Source organism: Acanthopagrus latus, chromosome 2 (assembly GCF_904848185.1).
Source record: "Acanthopagrus latus isolate v.2019 chromosome 2, fAcaLat1.1, whole genome shotgun sequence".
Taxonomy (NCBI): Eukaryota; Metazoa; Chordata; class Actinopteri; order Spariformes; family Sparidae; genus Acanthopagrus; species Acanthopagrus latus.
Window position 1 is genome coordinate 12,874,981 of NC_051040.1, and position 21,967 is coordinate 12,896,947.

Below are 21,967 nucleotides of genomic sequence, written 5' to 3' on the forward strand. Positions count from 1 at the left end.
TTAATAAGCAGCAAACATGATTTAATCATTAACACATACAGAAGCAAATCTTAAGTGTACATCACACGAGGGTTAGCTTGCTGTTGGTTCACAAGGTGCTGCTTTATATTAATTTTAAAAATAGCAGCACAGCTCCCAAGAGGACGAGGTCGCCACAGAGCCCCGAGCAATTTGGAACTGTGGTTGTGTGATGTGTGTTAAAGCTCAGTGCATTTTTAAATATCTTCAGTCTGAGATGGAGCAGTGTGTTTGAAATGTCACATCTTAGGAACAGCTTTCATTTATGTAAAAAAACTTTTGTCTTTCTGTCTGTCACCTGGTTTAGATTGAGATGTTTTTATTCTATAAAAAGCACCACACACACTCAACATGCAGATTTCTTTTGTCTTAATGTGGTAGTTTTTACAGAGTGAGTACAGCAGAATGTTTCAAAGGAGGCCACACACGCAAAACCATCAGATAAGCCATATCAGAGAAGAGATGCTTTCAAAAAATCAGAACATCAGTTACACATGTAGTTTGTTGAATATGGGTGAAAACTCATAAAAAAAATTTTGTGACGTCTTCCTGCCTCTGTATAGATTTTCCATCCTCTAATGGTTTTGTAACAGTTACGTTTCAGGCCACAGTTCAGTCTTTATTAAAAAGGAGCCAAGATCTTACTGTCACAACGTTATACCAATCGCCATTTAGACCCAAAGTCCAAATATCAATGCTGTCAGTTCTAACAGCATCAAACACAGGAGCGTGTACTATTTCAAAAATGCTTGTAAACTAAAAATAAGGCAAGTGGAAATGGTGCATCGCTATGACTGAAACAGAAGACTACAGAACATGTTGCAAAGTGCTCGAGTCTATAGTTGAGTCAGAGGGTAGACCGTCAGACTGGAGCTCTGATCTGCTACGACCACACTGGGTTCTCCTTTCAGCACAGCCGGACACAACCAGTTCACCTTGTCCCCGTGACCGATGCTCAGTTTGGGCCCAGACTTCTCCTCCATCACCTCCTCTGAACCTGCAGCCACCTCATCCTCCCCTTCTTCTTTCTCTGCTTCAGCTTTTGGTGGGCTCTTTGCTTTGTCCTGGGATTGTTCTTTCCTCTTTGCCTTGCTCTTGCCCTTCCTGCGTGGGGCTGCCGTCACTCGCGTTTTGGCCTTTGCCTCTGGAGTGATCACCGGGTGCTTACTGAGGTCCCACAGGGCGACCTGGCCGTCATTTCCCCCAGTGACGAGCCAGTAAGGGTGAGGGAGGAAGTTAACAAAGTGGGCTTGTGAGGCGCCCTGACTGTGAGCCTTGACCGCTCCCTGCTGTTCCAGTTTAGAGCCGCTGCCAATCCGCATCAGATGCACCCGGCCGTCCTCAGCAGCACAACCCAAAATGTTTCCACAACTTGCCACAGAAACGCAGTGCACCAGCGGCGGGTTGAAAAGCTGACCAGGACGCTGCTGATGGTCGCCTTCTTCCTCTGCTACATCCTGGAGGTTGAGGGTCCAGAGAGGACGCGTCTTCTGCAGCCCCCACAGCATCACCTGAAGCAACAAAAAACAAATCTTCATTAAGTGACGTCATATGGAATGTAAACTAATTGTTTAACCGTCGAAACTATCCCTTACCTGCATGTCTAATCCAGCAGACAGAAGGTTATTGGGCCTGTGAGGCCGAAATGCCACAGAGGAGCAAATGTTTGTGTGTCTACGAAGAGTCCTGAACACTTTCCCCCCGGGAAGCTCCAGCACCCGGACTGCCCCGGAGTCATCAGCCACTGCCAGGGATGACCCTGTCTCGTTTAGCGCCAAAGCGTTTATCTCCTCCTCCCCTGCACCCTGAAACTCTTCCACAGGGCCCTTCAGGTTTCGGGGGTCCAGCACACTCACTGTGTCTCCATGTGACACATAGAGCTGGCTCGGAGCCGCAGGTGAAAACACCACACCTGTGCTGTCCTCCTCGCCGGGGAGAGTCAGACGGCCTACGATGGTTCCCTCTTGGCTCCACACTGTGACCTCCCCGCCCTCGGAGCCTGAGGCAAGGAGACCCTCTGGGCCTGAAGACGCTCCAACACACAGGATGGCTGTGGAGTGGCCCTCAGACCACTGCTTGGCCATGCTGACCCTAGGACATGGAAGTTAACAGGGAGAAAAAGTTTGTGGTGTTTTTTGTTTGTTTGTTTGTTTGTTTGTTTTTTAATCTTTTCAGTGGCAGTAAGCAGAATAATTTTAGGTTTGAATGAGCCAAATTGTGCTCTGGGAACTTGTAATGAGCATTTCCAGTATTTCAAGGCTTGATCAAGCAAATTAATGTTTTATTAATGATTAGCAGATTGAGTAATAATGAAGAGAATAACTGGTCTCAGCCGTAAACTGAACATAATAAACCAAATAAAGGTAGGATTTATTGCAGGGCTGAGCATTAGTCTTTTAACTGTGTCAGCTATTTTATAAAAGACTTACTTATGAGCTGTATACGTTCATATTGCTAAAAAAAAAAAAAAAGGCAGGTGAGCATGATCAAACATTAAAACATTTAGATGTATTCAAGTACTCAAAAGTTGTAGCTAAAGAGCTGTCTCCTCGGCTTTACATTCCGTAACGTTGAATCACCCCAGGGGAACACTTACTATTTAAAGAAGTTGCTGAAAACACAGAATTTAAATGTCAAACCAGAACGAACCAAGCAGTCGTCGCTCTGCAGCAGCTCTGCTAACGTGTTAGCCTAAAACCAAACATGTAGCTCGCTTCCAGCTAACGGCGAAGCTACGGTTAAAAATAAAATGTTGATGTTAATCTGCTGATTGAAAATGAATTATAACACTGTTCTGATATTACTGGTAACTTCAAGACTACAGATTTACGCTACCTTTGCTAGTGCTGTCAAAACTTCAGAGGGCTGCCATGTGGGGCTAGATCGCTTGTTGATGACGTCACAGCTCATCGTGCAGCTCTTTACCCTATGTTTAGTATGCCAGGTACAATATTATGTCAGACCTTTACCAGCAGTTCTCGATCTAGCATCGATGTAGTTTGCGATATCCTTGACTTTTAATATTCATCAGATGGCAGTTGATGCTGGGTAATACAACAAGTTACGAAACACTGCCTGAAAGGAAAACTTCAGGGTAAAATGTTCCTTGTGATCGATCAAAACCAAATTTAATATTTAACATATATCTTGGTATATATATATATATATATATATATATATATATATATATATATATATATATATATATATATATATATATATATATATATATATATAGGATGAGATAACATTAGCTGTATTCATCAAAATTGTATTTATTTGTGCAAATATAATATATCAATAAGTAATACAATAAACAAATGTCCAAATCCACAAAAATCTAAGATGTGCACAATGCCAATGCCTTGCTTCTTCCTGAGTTGCAAATGTGTGTGTGTGTGTGTGTGTGTGTGTGTGAGAGAGAGAGAGAGAGTGATGTCAAATCTTAAATACACTGTTGATTCAAATGTTCAGTGATGATGTCAATGATTTTGCACATAAAGTCCCACCCCACTGTTGTACATCATGTCCCATTAGTTTGCTACATTATCTCAAACAGAACAAGCATGGAATACAAGCCAAGCACAATCTGCAGAAAATGAAACAGCACACAGGACACAGAGGAGTTAGATCATCAGATGATTGTTCAGCGGGTCCCCCCCTTCTGGCCTTCATTTCCACAATGGCTGCTCTCCGCTGATTCATCCAAAGCTGTAGATGTGATGAGTGTGGTTAGTTTCTGGGTCAGTGAGCAGCGTGCCACACTGCCACACTGAATAGGGAACAGAGAGGGGAGGCCATGAAAACACGCACAAACTAACTACACACAGCCATCACACTGTCAACCCAACATCAAAATGCTGACACATACTGTATATCCTCACAAAGAAGCTGCACGTTCTCACAGAGCACTTTGAATGTAAGTACTCTACTTTTGCTGCTCCTGACCTGTGCATCAGATGCCATTTCCTCTTTATAATGCCGTTACAATGAGCAGATGGATATGTGTTAAATGTGATACTGTAGCTGCTGAAAACAGTGAGAATTTGTCAGCAAGTTTTCTGAAAGTTTTGTCACAACTCTCCTCCATGGCATGAGTGAAAGGATGCCTTTTTCTATTTGTGTCTTTTAAATGAAGCTCAGTGGATCTCTTGCAAAGCTTAAAGTTTAAGGTATGTACCGCGTTTTAGACTTCATCATTCTTATTTAGGGCATTGTGCTTGGATTAAAATGTATTTGGGGTTTTAATGATCTTGCATGTAAATGGAAGGAATGATCCAAAGTGCCAAGAATGAATGTGATGTTAAACAACCTGTATGGAGGCACCAGCAGCAGGCAGAAGAAACAATAGTTCAGTTGTTGAATCAGATTAATAACAGTTCAAGTACCTTCTCATGTATGGAGGTTATTCAAAAAGAGAAAGTGCCTAATGCCTATATATTCCTCCATAATACAAAATAACTTACACGACACATCATATCTATTTGAACACTTTTTGAATTCATCTTCAGCCTTGCTGTATTTCTCATGCTGTTTAATAGTTACAGTAACAGTTTGACGTTTGAGTTTGGAATGCCGCCTACAAACATTTATTACGGTACAGCAAAGATGGCTGAAAGGACTATTCTGTGTAGTGATTCATACTTGATGTGATGTAGAAAGTCTGTTGGAACCCAGTGTTCAACGGTTCAAGCAGACTGGTAACTGGAAGGTTAGAAAGAGACATAAACACCCCTAAACAACAGTTATATAAGTTCATGTCATTGGTAGAAGAAACTGGAAGCTTAGCATTGAAATTCCTGCACATTTAAAGAGTCTGGATGGAGCTCATGAAGGCATCAAGCCAAAATGTATCAGTCTGATAATAAGTTGTTTTGTACGCTACAAGTCTTTCTGGAGTTTTGATCTCTTTAGACATTTTCTCTTCTCCATGCAGCTTGTTAATAGGCGAAATGAAATGAAATGAAAACATGTAATATTACAGGTGAAACCCCAAATTTTAATCAGTAGAGTATATTGTGTGTCCAATATGCACTACTAAACACAAGACTTGTGATATGACTTTCCTGTACATAACAGCCATGTTTTCTTATCTTTATTTAAGCTGTCAGAGCAGTCAAAGTAAAGATGAAGCATCCTGATCTATTGATTCTGATTCTCCTCATCACAAGATTCAGAGTGACCTTGGAAAAACACCACACGCCAGAGAGCATGAGGTCGCCCTATTTCCCAGCGAGGACGGTGCTTTTCCACAAGGAGCCAAACGGAGTGACGTACAGAGTCCCAGCACTGCTCTACCTGTCCCGCTCCAGATCCTTCCTGGCCTTTTGTGAGGAGAGACTCAGCCCGTCCGACTCTCAGGCTCACCTGCTGATCATGAGGAGAGGCACCTTCTACAGGAACTATGTGGAGGTCAGAGTTGGTCACTGGGTCTGAACTCTACTGTTTATAACTTAAGTAAAAGCTGAAATGTGAACTGACCCTTTAATTAAGATTATTGTTCTTGATCCAGCCTGTTTCTGAGCCTTTTAATTCTTCTTTTCTTCTCTTTGTTGCTCCAGTGGGAGGACATGCGTGTCCTTGGCACTGCCTTCCTGCCAGGCCACCGGTCCATGAACCCGTGCCCGGTGTACGATGAGTTCACGGGTACCCTCTTCCTGTTCTTCATCGCCGTCTTCGGCCACACCTCAGAGTCCTATCAGCTGGTGACGGGGAAGAACGTGACCCGTCTCTGCTACATCTGCAGCACTGATGACGGAGACACCTGGAGTCCCGTCACCGACTTAACCAAGAAGGTCATAGGGGATACTATCAAAGGTCAGTTACAGTTTTTGCAGGAGAAGTGTTGTCTGTTACTCTACTTTGATCAAATGCAAGAGGGACTGAGATAAGAAAAGGGACTGAATAATGACCAGAACTGCCAAACAGTTCCTCTCCAGCTGCAGGGACAGGCAAACACAACAGTCCATGAATTTCGCTGATATCAATGACAGGCGCAGGAAGATGACCTGCAGGTGCCGGAGCAGGAGGTGTGTGGAGAGGCATGTTTAAAAGCTCAGCAGTCAGCTCCTCTAAATGCTCTGTGTGTCATGGGCTTTGTTTGCTGGAGTGCACAGAGTTCTCTGTGAATGATGGAGCTGTTGCGGATGGCAACTTCCAGAAAATAATAAAACAGATGTCAGCATCGGCACGGCCATCTATGTTGTGCAGAGCGATACTGACTGAGCAGGTCTGGTCGATCAGCTCCACCCGCGTGTTTCCTGTTCTCTGTTACTGGTGTGGGACAGGGGATTTCTGCCTTTATCAGTGAGCCATCTGGCAGTTTCATTTTCCTCTGTGCAGTTTTACCAGGGTTTGCAGTGTGAGTTGTCGAGCAGACTGAAACTTCGCTCCCTGTCCGTCTATGTCACGTAGACGATGGGGCCGTCGTGGATCCATCTTATGAATCCTATTTCTGGTTGTTTTGTGAGGACATTCATATTCGTGGTAGCCTGTGCCGCTGTATCCTGGCTGCACAAGGGACAATCATAACGTCATAGGATTTGGACATGTCGAGAGGGAATGTGTGTTTTGCTGGTGGTAATCGTAAAGTCCACTGTGTAGCCAGTCTGAGAATCAACCAAGGCACACAGCTTGAATCCCTGCTCTGAGGGTTTTGCTTCTATCCCAGCTGTAGCCCTGGAGGAAAACTGTTGTTTCATGCACAGCCACGTCTCTGCGGGGGTGATAAAATGACTTGCATGCATTCTTCATGGTGTCTATCAGGGGATTCAGTTGGATGTCTTTGAGCTTTGGGATGGGCACAATGTCTGGATCATTGTGCATCTTCCAAGAGAGTGGCGCTGACTGTTGTGCTGTGGTGCGTCCATGGACAAAATCCATGATCCTTACCATGTGCAAACATGCAGCAAATGGTAAGGCTCAGCTGAAGCTCAGTCAGCAGTCTTGAATGAAGTAGAAAATAACACTATGTTCTGTACAAATTCCCTTCCTTTTGTCTTTTTGTCTCAATCTCTTCACCACAGGAGAGAGGAAACACTATGTGGGGAAACAAAAAAAAAATCCTGTTTTATTTATTTGTTTAATTCAAGTGCATCACACATGACTGTGTCACTACACCTGAATATGTCTCCTCCCCCTCTGTCCCTGCAGAATGGGCCACTTTCGCTCTGGGCCCGGGCCACGGCATCCAGCTCAAGTCCGGTCGCCTGCTGATTCCTGCCTATGCTTACCACATCGAGTGCAAAGAGTGCTTCGGACAGCTCTGCCAGACCACCCCCCATGCCTTCTGCTTTCACAGTGACACCCACGGGCGAAGCTGGCGTTTTGGGGAGGCAGTGCCGGGGCCGGAGAGCGTGGAGTGTCAGATGGTGTCTGTGGATGAAGAGGATGGGACTAACGTGTTGTACTGCAATGCTCGCAGCCCTCTGGGATACAGGGTGCAGGCCCTCAGTCTGGATGACGGAGCAGTGTTTCAGGAGGGGCAGCTGGTGCAGCGGCTGGTGGAGCCCCGAAATGGCTGCCATGGTAGCAGTGTGGGATTTCCTGCCCCTATACATTTATGTCATTCTCTTAACCATCACTTACACCAACCCAAACATCTCTGCAGACACTGGACTTCCTGCATGAACTATTCAAATCACACCGACCCTCCCTCTCCAAACACCGCCACTAATGTTTCACCCAGTCACGCCTCCCCTCCAGACTTCCTCACCCCCACCTGGGTGGTATACACCCATCCAACATGGACCACCGCGCGCAAGGACCTGGGTGTGTTCCTCAGCCTATTTCCCCGCGATCCCGACAGCTGGCGCGGCCCCTGGGTGATCTACGAGGGCCCCAGCGCCTACTCTGACCTCTCCTACCTGGAGTTGCCACCCTCACCTGGTGCGCCACCCGCTGTGGCCTTCGCCTGCCTGTTTGAGTGCGGCACCAGAACAGCCTACGACGAAATCTGCTTCTGCATCTTCACCCTCTACGAACTCATTGACAATCTGCCCCGCAGTGTGCAGCTGGGGAAAAAAAACAAGGATGAATGTAAAAGGCATCAGAATAAAGTCTCGGGGACAAGTTGCACAAGCAGACATAATGCTCAGAGTATGCCAGGTTTCCATCAGGTGAAGAAGAGGAGGAAGAAGAGCAAGTTGGCCGAGATGTGCTCTGTGTCTTAAATGTAGTTTTTAAGCTTTGATTACGGAGGGCAAAGTGTAAATACACTCAGCGGCCACTTTATTAGATACAGCTGTACAATCTAATGCAGTCCAACCTGTTGTGCCATAAATACTTATTTTAATGCTGCCTATAAAGTTCCATTTTTGTTGACACTGTCTTAGAAGAGCTCGTTCAATTATATGTTTAAGCACAGAGGTCATAATTTTAGTTAGATCAACACTATAATTCTTATATCTGCTTCTAACAAGCATATAAAGCTATATTTTTAATGGGGAATTGTAATAAAACGTCTGGAGTGAAATTTCACAAGCCATTTTTTGAGCACAATTCATTTTTTTGTCCGTCACTCTACTTTCATCAAAGACGGACTGACATAAAATGGGACTGCGTGATGAAACTACAGCTACTTGTGACTCTTGCCAATCTGATGGTTGACAAATCAAAAACCAACAATAGACCACATGGTGAGATTGTTTTTGTCAACTACTTTTTTCAAGAATCAACTTTAAATCTAAAGGAAAATTTCCGTCTTTCCACTCTCAGTTCTCTTTAACGTATCATACACAAGAACTTTTCAGCAGCCAAACACAGAAACTAATATTAAGACAAAGCCAAGCAGAACAAACCCATGTTATCATTGTATCAGTCTGTGGTTCATAAACTCAACTCTTTAAGAAAATGAGGTACTGAGAGAGGTTCCAACTTTTCTAGCTGCTTTTCTGATCTTTATACAATTCTCCTTTATACTCTGACATCTTGAAGAGTGAAGATTTAGGGCTTTAACTGCCCCAAATTGCCAGAACACAGTTAATATCCTCCTGCTCCCCTACATTTAATCTATCAGGCGAGGCTGCAACCTATCAAGCTCACATTTTAATCACAGCTTCCTTCATGAGCAGCAGCTTTGACAAGATAACTATTCCTAAACTAATCAGCTGTTCTCGTGAGGGCTGACAGCTTAATAGAGTTGCACGAGGGCGTACGAAGAACAGAACCAGATAAAGTGGAGCAGTTTGTTTAGTTTGGAGGACAAAAAAATAAACAGGAAGACAGCAGGATCTGGACAGTGTCTCTTCTCTGCTTCCCCTCCTTCCCTCCTCTGTTACATAACCGCACATTGGCTCATTTCGCTGCCTGCGCTCTCTCACAGAGGTGCCCTTTTTCTTTTTCTCTTCATCCGATTTTTTTTTCGGCTCACTACGATGAGTCTGAGGATCATTGTTGCTCTGGCCGTGTTAACTGGGGTAACTGGGAGCCCTGGTGTGACCATCAGACCTGTGGCTGACTCAGCGGACTCAGCTCATCCCAACAGCGTCCCAGAGACAGTGGAGGAAACGGAGATCTTTGGACAGGTGAGGAAGAAAATAGATCCACTGGCTTCAGTGTGTAAATGTTTTTGGGTTTTTTTGCGGGCTCTCATCTGTTTCTAAGTCGCATCACCCATGAGAAACATTGCTCAGGAAAACTGTGAGAAGTTGTCGAGACAGATATATATATCTTTGTTGCAATCATTATTACATCAAGACTGTTCTGTACATAGTACAAAAGCCATTTCAAGCTCAAGTCAAAACACAGAGCTTTCCTTACCAACCACATTTCAGCTGTAGAGCCAGGAAGAGGTCAAATAGGGCTAAAATCAAGGTGATAAATATGTTTCCTACAGTGGTCAAACATGAAGGAGACGGAACTACAAAACAAAAGGAAAATGTCAAAGTTGTCAGCTCCACAAGTTAAAGCCAATTAATGATGAGGGACGGTGGTTGTGTCAAAGTCCAACAGTTGGGACTCTTTTTAGCTCTTCCACTTGTTCTTCTTGGCCGGCAGCTGACCCGTAGCCTCTAAGTATTTGTGGATGAGCTCCTCTTGCGTGCTTGGCAGGCAGAGCTGGTATCTGCTGTAATCCATGGTGTACTCCCCTTTCCCCTGAAGACACAACGATAAACAGTGTTAGGATTCTGTCTCATTCAGTTGTCAGTCAGAACAACGTCAAGTTTCATTTTTATTCTCGGGGCAATTCAAATGTTATTCTAGCTGCTCGTGTTTTAGTTGATTCATTTGTTTTTTGAAATGTTATAGCTTTAAGTAAGTAAGTAAGTAAGTAAGTAAGTGTGTGTGTGTGTTTGTTTGTTTGTTTGTTAATCAACTTGGGTTCATGGTAATTTTTATCCAAGTCTCTTGTTGCCTAGAATCCGTTATTTTTTTCACTCCGCTATATTGTAAATGATGTTTCCACCTGAGACACTAACACTAAGAGGACTGATTTTTTTTCTCAAAAGAAGGAAACTGTGGGACTGATGCATAAGAACATGGAATAGCATTCATACACAGACGCAGGGTGTTTGAGGTTGAACTTACTTCAGTAAAGGAGCGTAGTTCTGTAGCGTAGCCGAACATGTTGTTAAGTGGAATCTGTCGGGAGACACAGGCTGAAATCAGTCAAATACAGATAGTAGAGAAGGCTGAGAGAACAGATACTGTACGCTGAAGGACAGTTGATACTTGGTGTTTGTGAACAACTTATCAACTGGACTCACATCAGCGTACAGAGTGAAGTATCCTTCAGCTGCGTCCTGTCCTGTGATAACACCGTGCCGGCGGTTTACACCAGCGATCACTACTCCCTGAAACTCCTGAGGCGCGACGATTTCCACCGACATGACTGGCTCCAAGACGGCCGTGTTGGCCTTCTCCATAGCTGAGGAGAGAGCACAAAGAAACATAACAGCATTAACACTGACATATAATCATTACAAGACTCAATCAAACCGAAGGAAGCAGGAGGTCTGATCAGAAGAAGCCCTCACATTGTTTAAGAGCGCCCTCTCCTGCGCGGATGAAGGAGATCTCGTTGGAGTCCACCATGTGATGAGCTCCGTCTTCCAGGAGGAATCTGATGCCTGAGATTTTGTGTCCGGTCAGGGGTCCCTTCTCACAGGCCTCCCTGAAGCCCTGAAGCATGATGGGGGAAAAAAACAAGTGATAAAAGACAATTCAAGGTTTTCAAATCACTTCTAATTAGTGTTAAGACCTCTTTATCGCTGCAGAACAGTAAATTAGGAACCTTTTCAACAGCTGGTACAAACTGCTTTGGGATGTTGGTTCCAATAGTCTGGTCTTCAAACTCCAGCTTGGTGAAATCCTCCGGTTCCAGAGGCTCCAGGACTCCAATAACTTTACCGTACTGCCCCGAGCCACCGCTCTGCTTCTTGTGAGTGAAGTCAAACCTGCAGAAAAAGAAGCAAAATATCCATATTTTGAACCATCTAGAGTGACAAAGAGGAAACATCCGTCAATCAAGGTTCAGTCTTGCCCCCTTTCCACCAACACTGAATGGGTTCTGTTTCATGTGCTGATTTTGAACTGAAAATAAATCTGTTCAGAAATCAAAACGCTTCTTCCTGGACAAAACCTGGTGGTGACCCGAGCTGGTTTAATTTGGTACAAAAGAACATCACAAAAATAATTTGTAAAAATGTAATGTAATGCTCCTTTTATTAACGATGATTGATTGAAGTCCCTTGAAGTAATTTCCCTCTGCAACCATGATGAGTTGCAACAGTATGAGTTTCAAACAGTATGATAAAAGTCTCCAGAAAATATCAAGGTTTCACTGTATCACACAATTATTCTAACTATCATTATTGTCTCTCACCATGAACCCTAACAGAATGAACACAGAAGAGTCTCCTCTTTTGTGTAATTTAATAGCAGGACTGCAGCACCAGGTTGACATACTCAAGTTGACATACTCAAGTTTCTATATGCCTTTAGTATTTATGAGAAGCTGATTTAACAGGGAGGAAGACTCAGAAAAGGGCTCTGTCTCTTTAAGAAAAGGGAGGCTGTCCTCACAGCTCCGGCATGAGACAGGAAGTAGGAAGTAGTCTTTCCTTCTGCATGAGGAGCAGCTGACACTGAACAGGACAGATAAAAGTTTCCACCTGTTGATTTCAGAGGCAGGGAGCTTCAGCATTCCAGTGAAAGGCAAGACCAAACTCCCTTATTTCATTATTCATCACATTTTTCAGCTGTAAACCTAATTTTCCGACTTTATCTTCACCCTTTTCAAATCAGCTTTCCTCTCTACTTTATTTCATGGATAAACTCCACCCTGCTGACACCTGAGGGTTAAAGTCCATCGAGGGTTTGAAGCCCATCCCTGTTATGTACATTGAGACTCATAACTCCGCTCTTACAGTCTGTTCTTTCTGTGGTATAGCAGATACAATTATTTGAAGAAGAGGAAGCTGAAGAGGATGTGATGGCGACTGGAGAGCTGAACCCCAAACACTACCCCGCTCAGAGGGCAGCCAAAGTGGTCCAACACTACCTCAACACCCGCTACGGCTCCCCGTACAGGGTGTTCGGACTGCAGAGGGTCCACAGCGGGAATGCAGAGGTCTGTTTACGGTTTCATTTTAGTGCACAGTGAGAGGAAAATAACTCTAAACACCATCAACTAAGGTTACTTCTTCTTTTTCTCCAAGGATGTGGCAGACTCCAGGAGAAAGTATCAGCTGGAGATCTCAGTGCAGGAGATGATCGGCAATGTAAGAAAGGATTATTTATTACACGTGTGGGTTAGCTAAAGCCAAAAACCCATCAGACTAGAGTAGCATTACACATGTAGATTTCACAAATGTGTTTATGTTAAATTTCTGAAGTTGTTTGGTTTTAGAGTGATAATCAGCAGGAGAACATGTAGGTGAGTCACCAACCCTTGCCTGTAAGTTAAAAAGCACCCTGGAAACAGATGAACAACTACATTTTCATGGCATTTTGTTCCTGAAACAGAGACCTAAAAACATTTGATCTGATTTATTTGAGCACTCACATTTGGGGTCATCTTTGGAGGCAGTTATACCATTTAAAAAGTTCTTCCTGATCTTAACTGGTATGTTTTATCTTTAAAATTGCAAGAGTTACTGGCACTGCATTCACATCGTGCTTATGGAGAGATATTTTACACAAAATGTGTTGCTTATGTTGTGCAGCTGTATAATCTCTGGCTTCAGAGTGAGCAGGTTTGACAAGATTTAACTAAACAGCAGATGTAAAGGAGGCAGTGTGGTGCAACCTTGACTCATTTGTCTGGACTACGCCTTTGCTCTGTAAACTCCCCTTCACCTCTTTCTCATCAAACCTGACTTTTTTTTTTTTTTTTTTTTTAATAAATCAATCCAGACTACTGAGAACTGCTCTGCAGAGGTCTTGTTTGCGAGGGGTGAACAGCAGCGCTCGGCCCAGGTCCAGGCCTCGTGTGAGGCGCTCCTTAAGATCGACACTAAAGCTCAAGAAGAGGCGTTTTACCAGCAGTGCAAGATGAACCAAAGCCTGCAGTCGGCACAGTATCTACCTGGTATGTAGGATAAAACAAACTGTGAGCACTGTCGCTCCTATGAACACTTAAAGATCAAGTATTGCATAACATCGGCAGTTTGAAATTGCAGCATTTTGGGGTTTCAACAGTGTCTGAATTTGTGGTTTTTGAGTGAACTCAGTGTTCTTAACACAGTGAGTTTATAAGACAAGATCTAAGTGTCATGAACTTTCACTGTGCATGCGTTAACTTCCTTCATAACACTCGTTCTGACCAACAGATAGCTACGGTCACATTGAGCCCGACATGAAGCCTCTCTGGCACCTCGGTATTGTGGCCTCCAGCTTCATCATGCTTAACGAATCGACTGAAAACACTCTGTACAACATGGCCCAGGTGGCCAACGTCACGCAGCTGGTAGGTCGTCCCTTCTGTTGTTGGGTCTGCTCAGTCGTTTTTAATTTGTGAATTAAATTGGAAAGACAATTTAATCATTTTACTGCCTTTTAAAGGACACAAATAATGTTCAGTGTGTAGAGTAATGGTCTAGAACATCCATAACCAGTTGCTGCAATCAAGAGCTTCAGCACATTAGAGTTAGCGTCTATTTAAGATATTCTTTGAGGCATACTGGGCGGGTTTTGTATGAAAGGCAGACTGATTATTCACCCATTATGTGGTGTTTTCTGCAGAAAAGAAGGATGAAACCTGTGACTTGCTTACTGAACTCAGTTTCTATCATTTGGCTTTATTTTTGCTGCAGCCGACTGAGAATGACCAGCTGAAGTTTGACTATCACATACTGCTGCATGAGATGGTGTCCCAGGTAAATACAGAGCGCTGCAACTCACAATTATTTTCACCATTACCCTAAACAAATATTAAATCTATCCATTCATCTGTCAAAGCACTGATAACTTAACTTGCTCAGACTAATATGCGGCTAAAGAAAAAGTCTTGGTCAATCCTATTTCAAGCCAATTTACACAATATGAGGCCGTAAATGATCCATAATCACCAGGATAAAGAGATAAAGCAGCTAATATTTTCACCATACTGGCATCTTAAAGTGAAGTGGCTAAATGAACATGCTAATTGCTTACAATTACTTTATTTTGTGTTAATTTGACAATCTGTTGTCTTTTTGTAGGAAATCATTCACTGGAAACTGCTGTTCACCTGGTCTCCTGCAGAGGGAGTGAAAGTGCTGCAGATGGAGCAGCTGCCACACTGCCATGATTGTGAAAAACCTCCAAACACAAACTAAACTGCTGACCGTCACCACCCTGATGCTGCTCACATTTTGTATTCAGCTATTGGAGCATAAATTCTGCAGGTGCTAAGCCAAGACTTGCTGCTGATGCTTGCAGAAAGTTTATACTATTAAAACATGGATGAATCTATCACATATGATGTTATCTGTCAAATCTGCTACTTTTGGTTTCTATAGTATGCTAGCCGAAATAAACTGTTTATACAGACCCCATTGCGTCAGCTCGTGTATGTGTCGGGAGATCAGCACTTACGATACAGGACTGGTGATCGTCTCTCTGAAAGCCACTTTGGGTTTGCCCATCACACAGGGACAGTTGTATTCCCTCTCCATCCTCTGAGACAATAAACCAAAACACAACTGGTTAGGTATGTGAAATTTAAAAAAGGATTGTTTTAAGGCAGAGACTGATATCAATTTGAAGTACGATTCTGAGGTTTAGACATCTTGTTTAGATCTCACTCCCAAAAGCACAGCTTGGAAGCATTTGGTTTGTGTTGTCTCTCTTGCTTATCAGTTGACAATCTCTCACACACTCACTGACGACAAAAACATACGTACAAGGACAAGACTGAGCATGAGACAGTCATCTGAGAACATCTGAAAACTCCAAACCTCAACAAATCTGAAGTTTCGCTAAACCATCGGTAGGAGACATCTTGAATTAGACATGGAGAACATCCTCTGACTGGGTACCTGAGAGTAGATTTCCAGATGCAGCTCGCCCATGCCAGAGATGATGGTTTCTTTGCTCTCGGTGTCAAAATGCACTCTAAACGTCGGATCTTCTCTGGTGAAACGGTTAATACCTTTGGAGAATTTATCCAGGTCGTTCTAGTCAAAAGCAAGAAAATAACAGAAGAGTTAAAAGATGCAGTTTAGTTCTAGATTTTTTACAGTAAACATGGGTAAATCACGTTTTTTTTTTTTTTTTTTTTACCTTGTTGGTTGGCTTAATTGACATGGAAATGACCGGCTCGGGGATGTGAATAGACTCCTGTGAGATTTAAAAAAGAAAAAAAAAATTGAGTACAACATGAGAAATCTGAATAATTCAGGCCCTCCTCCTGAATACCCAGTCTGCTGTCATTGGTCAGCTCACACACGCCAGAGCCAGCTCCACTAACAACAACAGAGCCCAACGTATTTATGCAAATGTTGGCGTATGGTGAAGTACTGTGATGTCACAAAGTCACGGAATTAAAGGCAGGACTATTGACGAGCAGTTTCAGGAGCAGTGTTTTCTGTGGGACAGAGGAGCTTCTGTTGGTGTGGACTTTGAGCTCTCCAACTTTCAAGACTTCTTACATGCACAAGAATCTATATAAACACTGAAGGAAAGGAAATAACAAAAAAATAACAACTCTCCTTAAAAAAAGTTACTCACCATGGAGAGGTTAGCGCTGGTCTTGGATGTAAAAGTGTCTCCGCTAGCACAGTCGATCCCAAACAGAGCACAAATATCTCCCGCATAAACCTCGTCCACATCCTGACAGAGTGTGGATAGAGAGGAAACAAAGAAATGATGTGATCCGAATGTCTTATTTTCAATAATATTAAAGACTTTTGTGTGTTGTTTTGATGCAAGGATGGAAACTATGTCTGTGTCACAGGGGATGTGGTTGTTATCTTTACACTTGACTGCTGCCAAAAGAGGAACAACGCCATTTTGACCAGTCATGTTTCTACGATGTTTGAACTGCAAAACCACAGATGGAAAACTGTGACCTCAGACAGCCTGTTGACGTCCTCACCTCCATCTGGTCAGCGTGAAGACGCACAAGCCTCTGAACTCTGACTTTCTTGCTCGTGCGTGTGTTGTAGATGTACTCCCCCTTCTTCAGACAGCCCTGGTACACTCGCACATATGTCAGCTGGCCAAACCTGCCTGCCTGATGATAAAAAAGATAGCACAGGAAACATCAGATCATGACAGATCGAGACCTTCCTGTTCAGAAACAGCGAACAAATGAAGTTAAAGAACAGCATCTTACCTCCAGTTTGAAGGCCAGACCAACGAAAGGATTTGAGGCGTCTCTTGTCGGATCCATTTCAATCTTTGATGTTGTACTGGAATCTCTAACAGAAACCGACATTAAAGCACAACATTTGTTTGAGATTTTGTAAAAAATTTAAATGAAAATTGCATTTAATTACATCTACTGTTATCATTTGAGGATACAATTCTATTCTATACTTACTCGTCATTGTGGATAGCATAGTTTTTCACTTCCGTGGGGTTTGGCAGGTAATCTATGACAGCGTCCAGGAGAGGCTGGACGCCTTTGTTCTTCAGCGCTGTGCCCACCAACACTGGAGAGAAGAGACGCTGCACAGTGGCTCTGCGGATTGCAGCCTTGAGGACAGTGGAGTAGTGAGAGACACACAGAGAGGGTTCATGTCTCGATTTGGACAATTTAGATCTCGATTTAGAGAAAAGTCATGTCGGTCATGAAGCCGACTTTTCCTACGAGCCGGCTCCCATCTGAGATCTAAGCATGGTGAGACTTGTGTATGTTGTGCTGGTTGCCAACATAGAAAACATATTTCAAATTAAATGTAATGTTAAATATACATAATAGTGTTTGACATTTTCTTACATTATCTAAGGTTTTTATACCATGCATAACGCAGAATTATAGTATTCTGGAAATTATACGGTTTAGTATGATTACGCTGATTAATTTAATTGACACATAGTGCTAATACAGTACAACATCACATTCTTTAGTTTTGTTTATCTAAAATATTATCATGAAAGTTATCGTTAAAACCAATGATGAATTGACTATAAGTCACAGCAGGAAGAGAGGTGCTTTTCTTGTTATAGTTTGCAGAAAATGCTTTCACACACATTCTCTCTTTTTAAAAAAGGCACACACCTTCAGGTCGTCATTGGTTGGAATCTTTTCCTCCAAGAACATCTCTCCCAAGATCTCATCAGCGTTAGCCACACACTCCACCAGCTCCTGCCTCCGGTCTGCAGCTTCAGCGCGGAAATCTGCCGGGATCTCATCATAGCGGATATTTTGACTGCAGGGAGGAAGAAACTCTTTGAATCAGCTTGGCATTGTTGAGGAGTTGTGAGCCAAGGATATAAATGAACACTTTTAATTTGACAGATTATTCTAATGATTTTTGTCACTGATGCCTGTAGCCAAGCTGTCTTCAATCTCATTTAAAGTGAAAACTCCCTTCCCTTGCAGTTAAAGAATCAGTAAAATAAACACGAAAATGTATTAGAGTGTCATTTACAGTGCAGACAATACAAAAGATTAACGGCATGTCAGAAATGGACCTGTTCATGTGCTTCCAGCTACCAAAGTAGAAATCTCTCACCCAAAAGGTCCTTCAAAATACAAGCTCCTTTCCTCTACAAGGTCAATGATGCCGCGCATGTTCCCCTCCAGGCCGATGGGAATGCTCACAAATGCCGCATTGTGGTTTAGTTTGGTTCTGAGAAGACAAAACATACGTACATACATATACATATACACACACAACGATAAAGGAAGGAAAACCACAGCTGATGACGATGTTGTTTGGGGAAAATGATCTCATGTGCACAAGAAAAGATACGGGGGTGTGGTATGTTTGCATGAGTCTAAATACAGCCTCCCTCAAATGTTCATACTTTTATATCTATATTTTAGTTTATTTAAAACGAATAAATCAGCAAATGTTAGAAAAGGGCCTACTGGATACACTGTGGTAAGAAGGTGTGTACTGTGAGGATTCTTCACCTCATCTGCTGCAGGGCTCGGCTGGGGTTGGCGCCCATGCGGTCCAGTTTGTTGATAAAGGTGAGGAAGGGGACGTTGTAGCGTTTCATCTGCCGGTTCACCGTCAGGGTCTGACACTGGACTCCTCCCACCGCACACAGAACCAGCACTGCTCCGTCCAACACTCGCAGCGCTCGCTCAACTTCGATGGTAAAGTCCACGTGACCTGGAGGAACAACAGGGACACCGATGTTTAGAAAGAAAAACACTGCAGACATGAAAAAAGGTGATACTTCGGTCCAATCTTCGATCCAATCACTTCATCCTTGTTCACATGTTGGCTAGGACCTTCTCTTGCTTTACTTTCCGCAGCTTTTCAAAGTGTTTTTGTGGGCATCGTATTAATCTTAATTAAACAATAAAGCATTGAAAAATGAGGAGAGAGACTGGATTGAACCAGGGATGAAGAAAAGTGTTTCATAAAATGCTTTCCTCTACATTATCAGAGTCAGTAACTACACTTTTAGCTGATTAATCTGGACCTTTAACTTAAGTTGCAGAGTCATAACAACGTGTAAATGTCGACAGCTTCAACGTACAACTTGGACAACTGTGGGGCCTCCAGCATACATGGACAGTCAGTGAACAAAAATCTGCCAAAAACCTGTTCACACAACATTTTGTAGCTTCCTCTCTATGATTCAGAACATGTTCAATTTGAAATCTGATGACTATGCATTTGTAAATCATAAAGTGCACATCTGATGTTTTGAATGAGTGATTTCATCCTTTTTCCAATTAAAGATTAAATCCAAGGGTTCTCTCATTTCTCTATTTTGTGCCTCCTCTTTTCTCCTGGCTGTGATCTAAAAATCCATCTCAGTGTGCCAAACTGAGGGAGATTTCAATTCCTGAAATGTTCCTTGAGTATATGTTGTGGAAGTTGTTAAGACCGAGAGGCGAGGGATAGAAGTCATGGATGTACAAACTGAGAACGAGAAGAGGGGTAAGTTACTTCCACACCACAATTGCAAACTCCCTAAACAAATAACCATGAGTCAGTTTAAAAATTGTACTTTTCTTTCTTGCACCAGAGTCTAACATGAAATCTTATGTTATTTGGGTTCTGTGCCAAAGTCTCCAGTGTTTTCTAGTTTGACAATACACACCACTGAAGCACAACATCACATGAGACGGTGCAGACACTCCACAGATTTTCCACAAACTTTTTCAAAGTCTGAAAAGTATTTTTGTGTTCCCGTCATCGGGATTATCTTGGTTTGGATTTCAAGACAGCAAATGTGGACCAGAGAGTCTGTGTTACAAACAAGGGGCATTTGTTTTGAAGGGCATTTACCATGCAAATAGGGATTAAGAGACATTATCAAGTTGCATCATGGGAAATGTATGATCCAATACTTTTGGACTGAAAGTTTACAACTTTTTTGGCCTTTGTATGTATGGCTTTATTGATAGGACAGTTTCAGAGATGACAGGAAGGGGGGGGTGACATGCAGCAAAGGGTCCCAGGCCTGGACTCAAACATGGGGCCTCTGCAGCGAGGGCAAAGCCTCTGTACATGGGACGCCCGCTCTACCAACTGAGCTAATGTGCGCCCCGAAAATTTACACCTCTGATTTTGATAGTAAAAGAAAATATATTGAAGTGGAAACTAAATTCTAAAAATATTCTTTGCATCCTTTGTAAATCAGAAATTTAGACTGACGGTGTTAACCTAAAAGCATTAAAGGGAGAACATAATGTCTTTTCAAACTACTATGCGATCTACAGGATTCTGCAAACTTGGATTATGCCAGACGAGCTGTACGGAGACATTTTATAGATTTCTTTTCAGTTTTTTTTTGTTTTGTTTTTTTTGGTGTTTTCAGCCAAGTCCCTGTCAGCGTCAGTCGTTTAATGTTTTGGTGTGAGGCTCCAAAAAAAGTTTTTTGCTGACTACAAAACTTCACCTGACTTTTCAACCGACATGCAGTTGAGTCATTAATTACTGAATTTTCTTTTTTTTTTTTTCTTTAAGGCAGATCTTGCAAACCTACCACAAAGAGGGGGTCAATCATTAGGGGTCATATGCAACATATTGCCCACAAAGGACTCCACATCAAGTACAATATTTAGCACCTGGTGTGTCAATGATGTTGACGTTGTGATTCTTCCACACTGTGTATGTAGCAGCTGACTGGATGGTGATGCCTCTCTGTCTCTCCAGCTCCATAGAGTCCATGGTGGCTCCGACACCGTCCTTCCCTTTCACCTACAGGAGGGGAAACACATGCTGGACACTGTAAACCTGCACAACCTCACCTAACAGCATCAGCTTGACAGACACTGTCCCGGTGCATACCTCGTGAATCTCAGCTATCTTGCCGGTGTAATAGAGGACACGCTCGGTCAGGGTGGTCTTCCCGGAGTCGATGTGCGCTGAGATCCCGATGTTTCGGATCCTCTCGTTGGGAAAGACACCGGAGGAGCATGTCCGACAACTGTTGATCAGCACCTGAGGAGATGAAACAGACGGAGATCGATATTAAAACCACTTTCTGAATGTTTACCGATTGTGAAACGCAAAGGACTGATGGCAGGGCAGCTAGGCAAAGGTTTGATGTCAAATGGGTTCAACTGCATACATTTCAGGTTAGCTAATGTTACCTTTTTCAGAGTGACACTTCCCGGTGCCAAAACATGCGTTTTTGCCAACGACAAACCGGCTTTTAGTAATCTCATTTTGGAGACTGCTTGGTCGGGCACAGGGTGGTCGTAGTCCTCCGTTTACACAACCCCCGACTCTCTCAGCCCGGTGAATGTCACGCCGGGGCCCTGCTGATGGTTGTGAAACACTACTTCCGCATCTACGGGAACACAGACGTGCCAAAATTACAAATGTTGCAATGCGTTTCTTAAATATGAACAATGCTCCTATAAAAGAACCACAGTGGAACAAAACGTGGTTTGCAAGTGGCATATATGTTCATGTGTTTATTTTGACGATAGAGTCAAACAATTAAATCCAAAAATTACAAAATTACAAGGGAGAACGCGCTCTGAGCCAAATGCTACTTTCAAGTGCTGTCAGAGAACACAGATTGATGCATTAAAATGCATTTTGTGAACAATCAAGTACAGGGGCCCAACATGTCTAAATGAATGAATGAATATATTAATTAATTAAAAGGTATGTGAATAAATTGTGAGACAATTCAAGAAGTCATTAAAGCTCAACCTTGAAATGTGATGTCATCTCATACTAACAGGGTTTTATTTCTGTTTAACTACAGCATACCTCTGTTGTTGTTGCCTGTGGTGGAGAGGGTGATGTTGGGACTGCTGCCACATGAGGGCGTTTTGGCTGGTGGTCTCAGGCTTGTGGACCCCATTTTATCATGATTTATAGTGTTATAAGTATTACTGACAGTGTATTGTCCCTCTATTCTATCAATGACTGTG

General features: G+C 42.9%; 4 protein-coding genes across 14 annotated transcripts; 2 read left to right on the forward strand and 2 right to left on the reverse strand.

Annotated features, from left to right (window-relative positions):
* Window positions 1-306: 306 nt before the first annotated feature.
* On the reverse strand, window positions 307-2,965 carry wdr53 (WD repeat domain 53). Of its 4 annotated transcripts, none has more exons than XM_037121490.1 (4): window positions 2,854-2,903; window positions 2,448-2,472; window positions 1,614-2,109; window positions 307-1,529 (listed from the first exon to the last, which is right to left on the reverse strand). In XM_037121490.1, the coding sequence occupies exons 3-4, from the start codon at window positions 2,100-2,102 to the stop codon at window positions 855-857; spliced, it is 1,164 nt and encodes a 387-aa protein (XP_036977385.1). In that variant the 5' UTR covers window positions 2,103-2,109; window positions 2,448-2,472; window positions 2,854-2,903; the 3' UTR covers window positions 307-854. The 4 variants fall into 4 exon arrangements, with proteins under 4 accessions (XP_036977385.1, XP_036977376.1, XP_036977368.1 ...); XM_037121481.1 differs by lacking the exon at window positions 2,448-2,472 and adding an exon at window positions 2,615-2,750 and having other exon boundaries at window positions 2,854-2,872; XM_037121473.1 differs by lacking the exon at window positions 2,854-2,903 and adding an exon at window positions 2,615-2,847.
* An 11-nt stretch (window positions 2,966-2,976) lies between these two features.
* neu4 (sialidase 4) lies at window positions 2,977-8,974 on the forward strand. 5 transcript variants are annotated; one of them, XM_037121442.1, is made up of 6 exons: window positions 2,977-3,112; window positions 3,578-3,937; window positions 4,157-4,190; window positions 5,190-5,430; window positions 5,580-5,835; window positions 7,171-8,974. In XM_037121442.1, exons 4-6 carry the CDS (start codon window positions 5,230-5,232, stop codon window positions 8,187-8,189), a joined length of 1,476 nt encoding a protein of 491 aa, XP_036977337.1. In that variant the 5' UTR covers window positions 2,977-3,112; window positions 3,578-3,937; window positions 4,157-4,190; window positions 5,190-5,229; the 3' UTR covers window positions 8,190-8,974. The 5 variants fall into 5 exon arrangements, with proteins under 5 accessions (XP_036977337.1, XP_036977346.1, XP_036977344.1 ...); XM_037121451.1 differs by lacking the exon at window positions 2,977-3,112 and having other exon boundaries at window positions 3,410-3,937; window positions 4,162-4,190; XM_037121449.1 differs by lacking the exons at window positions 2,977-3,112; window positions 4,157-4,190 and having other exon boundaries at window positions 3,410-3,937.
* Window positions 8,975-9,249: 275 nt separating this feature from the next.
* Window positions 9,250-14,992, forward strand: lxn (latexin). Of its 4 annotated transcripts, none has more exons than XM_037121518.1 (7): window positions 9,250-9,542; window positions 12,410-12,589; window positions 12,678-12,740; window positions 13,375-13,549; window positions 13,791-13,927; window positions 14,274-14,336; window positions 14,661-14,992. In XM_037121518.1, the coding sequence occupies exons 1-7, from the start codon at window positions 9,393-9,395 to the stop codon at window positions 14,775-14,777; spliced, it is 885 nt and encodes a 294-aa protein (XP_036977413.1). In that variant the 5' UTR covers window positions 9,250-9,392; the 3' UTR covers window positions 14,778-14,992. The 4 variants fall into 4 exon arrangements, with proteins under 4 accessions (XP_036977413.1, XP_036977422.1, XP_036977429.1 ...); XM_037121527.1 differs by having other exon boundaries at window positions 12,413-12,589; window positions 14,661-14,777; XM_037121534.1 differs by lacking the exon at window positions 9,250-9,542 and adding an exon at window positions 12,021-12,174.
* gfm1 (G elongation factor, mitochondrial 1) lies at window positions 9,661-21,386 on the reverse strand. Its single transcript, XM_037121412.1, has 18 exons — window positions 21,173-21,386; window positions 20,868-21,020; window positions 20,645-20,777; window positions 18,527-18,731; window positions 18,123-18,239; window positions 17,666-17,816; window positions 16,985-17,139; window positions 16,778-16,862; window positions 16,538-16,675; window positions 16,171-16,272; window positions 15,724-15,780; window positions 15,480-15,617; window positions 15,037-15,119; window positions 11,252-11,414; window positions 10,995-11,139; window positions 10,725-10,885; window positions 10,546-10,599; window positions 9,661-10,113 (listed from the first exon to the last, which is right to left on the reverse strand). The coding sequence occupies exons 1-18, from the start codon at window positions 21,245-21,247 to the stop codon at window positions 9,982-9,984; spliced, it is 2,247 nt and encodes a 748-aa protein (XP_036977307.1). The 5' UTR covers window positions 21,248-21,386; the 3' UTR covers window positions 9,661-9,981.
* Window positions 21,387-21,967: the final 581 nt, after the last annotated feature.